Raw genomic sequence first — 6,740 nt, forward strand, 5'->3', positions numbered from 1 at the left:
ACGATGTCCTGATAGAGCGACAGGTCCTGGAGATGATTAGAAAGAGTCCATTCATTTCTCGGGCTTTTGCCACCTTCCAGTCCCAGGTAAGAGGCTCATAATACAACATTTCTGAGTCATCGATGTATTAAATTTATCTACTCTATGTGCCAATTTGTCTGCAATGTTCTTCTAGGTCACAGTCATAGTATTTGTTAAAAGAATGTGACTTAGAAGAACATTGATTAAAACCAGTGCAACCAGTGCCTCATATCGACAATATTTCATTTACCCTCATTATTTCCTCTGTTTTACACAGGACTATGTTTTCTACGCCATGGAATATCTCAGTGGAGGAGACCTTAGAGGCTTCATGACAACTTATGCCCCTATTCCCATTCCAGCCATCAGGTAAGATAGAATTTCATATATTAGATGAAGATAATGGTTGTCAGGGATATTCGGCTTTATGTCATTATCACTCTCTTAGTTTAGTGGATGAAATATTGGATTTTGATGGATTTCTTTTTTTCTCATCAGATTTATTGCAGCTGAGCTGATCTGTGGGCTGCAGTTTCTCCACAGCAGAGGCATTATACACAGGTAAGTACGGCACACCTTCTATGTAGACCTGGTATGAATAGTCTTATACCCTCATCCTAATGCCCTCTGTAGACACTTTTCATCTCAGGCCACAATGGGGTCTTCCGCCCGGTTAATATAATAAATATGTTATTATCTCTTTTTTTCTACCAGAGATATAAAATCAGACAACATCTTACTGGACAACAATGGTCACTTGAAGATTGCTGATTTTGGTCTTGCCGTGATGAACATCTTTGGCAATGCAAAAACGACAGGATGGGCCGGGACGCTTAAATATATGGCTCCTGAGGTGAAGAATCATTTACATGTCCCTGTGTTATCTCAATACAAGACTGGACATCTCCATGTGTTCCGCTGTCTGGTCAATATTCTTATTGTCTGCTTTATGTCTTCACAGATTCTTTTAGAGAAGCCATACAACACAGCAGTGGACTGGTTCTCTGCTGGTGTTGTGATATATGAGATGGCTACTGGCAGATATCCATTCAGTGAAGATGAAAGTGAGGAGAACATCGAGAAGGCACTGATCAATGATGATCCTGCCTTCCCAAAAGAACTGGACCCCCAAGTAAAAGCCGTCATAAAGGGGGTGAGTATAAAGGCACAACTCAGTAATAAAGTTTTTGAATACTATGAAAAACACAACAATAAAAAGGATAACGACTGAAGGCTGAATAAATGTCTTCATTGTATGTTCCCAGCTCTTGGATAAGTCACCAAAGAGTCGGCAGAAATTCGTGGACAACATTAAAGATCATCCATTCTTTATGGAGATCAACTGGACAGAAATAGAGGGCGGCAAAGCATCTCCACCATTCCACCTACCACCTGTAAGTATATGACCCAGAGAAGATGGTGACAGCAGTACATCTCTGTTGTGTGACTTCTTTATAAACACTGATTCTTGAATATTTTGTCCACAGCCACCAGTGATGACATCAGATGCATTGAAAGATGTCCTTTCTTTCTCCGAAGCCACTAAACCACGAATGGCTAAAAAAAATCAAAATCTTTTCTGTGGATTCACATTTGCTGATGATGGATGGAAGGTTGTAAAGCAGATGCAGAAAGCTAAAACACCTAATCGGAGACCTAAAACACCCCATCACAGGTGAGTCATTGTAAATGGTGGGATAGGGGTCATGAAACCCCATCTTGTCCCATGAGAATCAGTTAGCACAGTGTAGTGAGGAAAACTCTTAAGGGTGCTTTACATGGTGCGATATCGCTAATGATTTATCGTTGGGGTCACAGTGTTTGTGATACACATCCGGCGTCGTTAGCGACATCGCAGCGTGTAACACGTACGAGCGACCTTCAACGATTGCAAAAGTGGTTAAAATCGTTGGTTTTGGAGAGATCGTCCAAACACCAAATATCGTTGTCAGGTGAGTAACGAGGTTGTTTGTCATTCCTGCGGCATCACACATCGCTATGTGTGACACCACAGGAATGACAAACAACTCCTTACCTGTATCCACCAGCAATGCGGAAGGAAGGAGGTGGGTGGTAGGTTATGTGCCGCTCATCTCCGCTCCTCCGCTTCTATTGGCCAGCCGCTTAGTGACGCCGCAGTGACGTCGCTATGACGCCGAACGCACGTCCCCTTTGAGGGAGGGATTGTTCGGCGGTCACAGCGACGTCGCTGCCAAGGTATGTGCGTGTGACGCTGACTTAGCAATAATTTTTCCTACGGCAGCGATCAACAAATGTCGCACGAGTGACGGGGGCAGGTGCTAACGCTCGCGACATTGCTAGCAATCGCTAGCGATGTTGCAGCGTGTAAAGCACCCTTTAGTGTTGCTTACAGTTTGCTGATTGCCCATAGGGCCAAACCTGGAGATGTTTTCCCATTAAGATAATCCCATTTCATGTGTCCCATTAATATGTAAAAGTTATTTCTAACCTAGTATCTCTTTTTGTGAAGGTCGCCTACCACAGAATCTGGAGGAGGATAAGATGGTGGAAATAAAGAGCTCTGAAGACATGTCCCAGCAGAGCTTCTAATGGAAATGATGTGCACCAGAAAAAGCCAACGAGTCTTAGAGTGCACTCCTGACTACTTGTCAGTCCTGGCTCCTAATCAATCAACACTAGGAGTGTCCTGAGGGCCGTGACCTGCAGTGTAACATGCAGCCATATCCACTCCTTCCTATTGAAGGATGGGGGTGTTGCTACATTCTGGTGTACTGTAGTGTCCAAATACAAGAAGAAGATGAAGACCATGAAAATCCTACCAGGAGTCAGTAAAATGACCGTGGACCAGAACTTCTAGATGGCATGTTGCCTTGTGCCCCCAGGGAAGGACAGTTATCCATAGGCCATGGTTCCCTAGAGGTTTCCCCCACAGGGGGTTTTTCCTCTCCTGAGTGCCGATGGATAAACACAACATAAAAACAATGGCAACTTGTCATCTTCTGCCCTAGGTGGATCTCCTACTACAACCACTAGTGGCATAGAGGAACCTAAGAGGACTTTTACGAGCAATAAACAGGACAATTCACCATCATGTGCTAGTAATAGTTTCAATTTATATCTTATGTATAAGTATTTTTTTCTATTTACCCTTAAAGAGAACAGGGTGTACTGTATTAATTTTTATTCACATCAGGGCTGAACTCCTGGTCACTATGGGTCACTGCTTTACTCTTCCTTCCAATAATTTGGATACATTTCCCCTATGATTGTGTTTTTTCACTAAAATCTCAGCCAGGGAGTAACATCTCAATATAAATTTCCCTTCAGTCCCTAGATTTCTGAAAGATTCAGTCGTTCTTTCCTAAGGTGACACTTCCACTGACTTCCAGGCGTGCGGACCTGGCCACTGTTCCCTGTTTGATGCAATGGTTTAATGTTTCTTTAACCCATTAACAACCACCAATGCGCATTAAAATGGCGGTCATTCAGGAAATAGGGAATAAGGAAATTGTGCCCCCAGAGCTGCAAAATCTCCAGGATTTCAGCTACCAGGAATAACAGAGAACCTGGAGAACACGAACGAGACCAGTTACATAACGGTGATCCTGTGCCTCTCTCTTCTCTCCTTGTAGTTGTTCTGGGAGATAAGAGGGATACAAGTGCTGTCCTGTCAGTGAAGTTAGAATCAAGTTCAAGATCAAATCAATGAACCCTACCCCAATCTCCTGATCATCACCCCCAGATCATCACCCCAACACCATTCCCCGTGTCATCCCCCTAATCAGATTGCATTTTAATTTTTATTTTTTTTTTTTTATCTTATGATTTTTTCTTTCTGTCTTTACTAATAGCTGGGTTAGGGTTTAGTGTTCTGGGTTTTATAAAATTTACACAACAAAAGTATAATAAAAGAAAAATAAAAAAATACAACTAAAAAAATACCAGTCTTAGATTAGTTTTAGGTTTAATAGTGTTAGGTTTGCTTTTAGGTTTTATTCTTTTAATGTTAGGCAAGTATATAAAATACAATAGTGGCCCTCAGAATGCTTACTATGGAGCAGGCGTATACGCTGCTTTGCTACGGCAGTTCCGGGACAGATACAGAATTTGCCTCTAAAGCAGAACTGTTTTGAAACAGTGACAACTCGGCTTCCTCCACAGGATCCCACAGCCCGATGGTAGCAGAGTCAGTCGTCACTGCTGAAACGTCAGTGGCAGGGCCAAGTTCTGCAGTCCCCTTTTCATAGAGCTATCCTGTGATCAGTCCTTTTCCCTGCAAATTCTCCAGTTTCCAGCAGCCTATGGTACAAAAGTTGACGTCACTAATTTTACCTCCTTTGATTTTTTCAAAATTTTTGCCACCCAAGAATCCCTACAATTAATCGCCCAGCAAACCAATTTCTATGCCCTTCAATACATAAAACCCATGGCCTTCCATTTCTGTTCATGGAGTTTCACCAATGTCTCTGAAATAGAAAATAATAGGGGTATTAGCCTTAACATGAATTTATTGAAAAAACAACAACAAAAACCACATACTCTGCTCCTACTGGGCAACAAAATCTGTCCTCAGTACCCTTTTATTTACAGCTGTAATGACCCTATCCCGTTATGAAGCCCTAATGAGTTTTCCTCATTTTAGGGACAATTCCTAAGTTCTCTAAGAAATGACCCTGATTAGGATTGCCTTAGTAAATCGAGACCCCTAATTTATTTTTAAATTCCTATACCCCTCAGCACAATGTTTCCATTGAAGCAGAGGTTACCATTAGAGATGAGAGAACCGGTCGCGGTTTGGCACCGAGTTCGGTTCGCCGAACGGAGGTCTCGTTCGAGTTCGGTTTGGCGAACCGGTTCGGCGAACCACTCGAACCGCATAGGAAACAATGGCAGGCAATCACAAACACATAAAAACACCTAGAAAACACCCTCAAAGGTGTCCAAAAGGTAACAAACAACTCACAACACAAACACATGGGAAAGTGACAAGGACATATACTCATGCGAAAACAAAAGAGCTGGACAAGGAAAAAGAGGAGGAGACACAAATATATGAGTATATGCAAGGAAACATTGATGCCATTACTGTGCAACTTGAGCCCTGCTCATTTTAGGCTTCCAATCTGGATAAATTGCCTGAGCTTGCCACGTACGCCTTGGGGATCTTGTTGTGTCCTGCAGCCCGCTTTCTCTCGGAACCTGTCTTCAGTGCTGCTGGGGGTCTGCTGGCAGATAAGCACACGCGTCTGTCCACTGACAATGTTGGCATGGCTCTCAAAGGACTTTTCTTCCCCTGGGTCATCCAGGGGAGGCGAAAGGAACGCGTATTTTTGAGAGTGCTTCATGCAATGCATCTTTTTCATTTAAAAAAGGGGGATCAACTGATGCCAGTCAAGTGGGGTGTGTGTGGCCCGATTAGTGGAAACGGGGGAGACTGTGGTTGGAGTCCCCTCGCTGTGTTTCTAAAAGAACCAAGATGAACAAGTCATGGCTCTCAGAGGACGTTTCTTCCCCTGGGTCAGCCAGAGGACGCGAAAGGCACACGTATTTTTGAGAGTGCTTCATGCAAAGCATCTTTTTCATTTTAAAAAGGGGGATCAACTGATGACAGTCAAGTGGGGTGTGTGTGGCCCAATTAATGGCAACGAGGGAGACTGTGGTTGGAGTCCCCTCGCTGTTTTTTACATGATTTTCGATGTGCATGACATGCCTAAGAGGTTTTGTTTCAGCATCTCAAACTTGTTGGCTACAGAAAGGCTGCCTTTACACCCTTTTATCACCGAGGATTTTCGAGACCTTATGCCCACTGCAGTGCCCCAAGAGCCGATGGCCATTTGCCACTCCTTCTCCAAGAAAGGGGTGCCTGTGCTAACACAGCAGGTCGCACACAACATCACCGCTTCCTTGAGAAACTCTGTGTGTGACAGGGTGCATTTCACCACAGATACTTGGAACAGTAAGTGTTACATCTCGTGGCTCTCCTGAGGCAAGGACTGAGGCAGTCTCCCATTCCTTGCCTGCCACGAGCACTCCTGCTCAGCAGCGCCGAAGGTCTGCCAGACTGCGCAGTGTGCAGGAGATACCTTCTCAGAGAGGCAGCAGAAGGGTGACACCTAGTGGTTCTCCTGTTACAAGGAGTGAAGCGGTCTCCCATGACTGGCCTGCCGCAGACTCTCCTGCTCAGCGGCCCTGAAGGTCTGCGAGGCTGCGCAATGTGCAGAGGTTTACTGCTCAGGCAAGCAGTGAGATTCCCGTTATCTCTCCACATTGTGAGACCGAGGATCCCGCCTCTATTTCCCAGAGGCAGGAGGGTGAGCATGTGCAATGCGTGGTGGGTCCTGATTCGCTCACTGACGTCACACGGCTTGATGACCAGGCTGGTGACGTGGTGAATCCTGACTGGCCAGGCTGGGACGTCGTGGACCCTGATTGGGTCAAGTCCGTCATCTCCGCCTCGCGCCCGCCCTCGGGTGGAGCTGCACCTCCTTAAAAAGCTCCCCCTGCCATCATGGCGGCGCGCGACCGTCCTTCTGTGTTTGGATGTCTGGCAGCGTGCTGCCACGCCACTGCTCAGGCATGCTCCGGCAGTACCTCGTTTGCAGGCCGTGTTCCTGCCTTGCTGCTCCGGCAGTACCCCCGTCAACAGGCCGTGTTCCTGTCCCAGGTGAGCTCCTCAAGTCTCCATTGGACTCACCTGGTTATTGAAAGCACACGTGCGTGGGCACCTCTGTGCTACC

At 45.4% G+C, this 6,740-nt stretch overlaps 1 protein-coding gene across 1 annotated transcript; it reads left to right on the plus strand.

Annotated features, from left to right (window-relative positions):
* The first annotated feature begins 301 nt into the window (after positions 1–301).
* LOC142283548 (protein kinase C theta type-like) lies at positions 302–3,077 on the plus strand. The gene is made up of 7 exons (XM_075333126.1): positions 302–390; positions 520–582; positions 736–874; positions 983–1,174; positions 1,287–1,415; positions 1,509–1,696; positions 2,513–3,077. The coding sequence occupies exons 1-7, from the start codon at positions 317–319 to the stop codon at positions 2,541–2,543; spliced, it is 816 nt and encodes a 271-aa protein (XP_075189241.1). The 5' UTR covers positions 302–316; the 3' UTR covers positions 2,544–3,077.
* The last annotated feature ends 3,663 nt before the right edge of the window (positions 3,078–6,740 follow it).

Source organism: Anomaloglossus baeobatrachus, chromosome 2, assembly GCF_048569485.1.
Source record: "Anomaloglossus baeobatrachus isolate aAnoBae1 chromosome 2, aAnoBae1.hap1, whole genome shotgun sequence".
In the NCBI taxonomy this organism is placed as follows: domain Eukaryota; kingdom Metazoa; phylum Chordata; class Amphibia; order Anura; family Aromobatidae; genus Anomaloglossus; species Anomaloglossus baeobatrachus.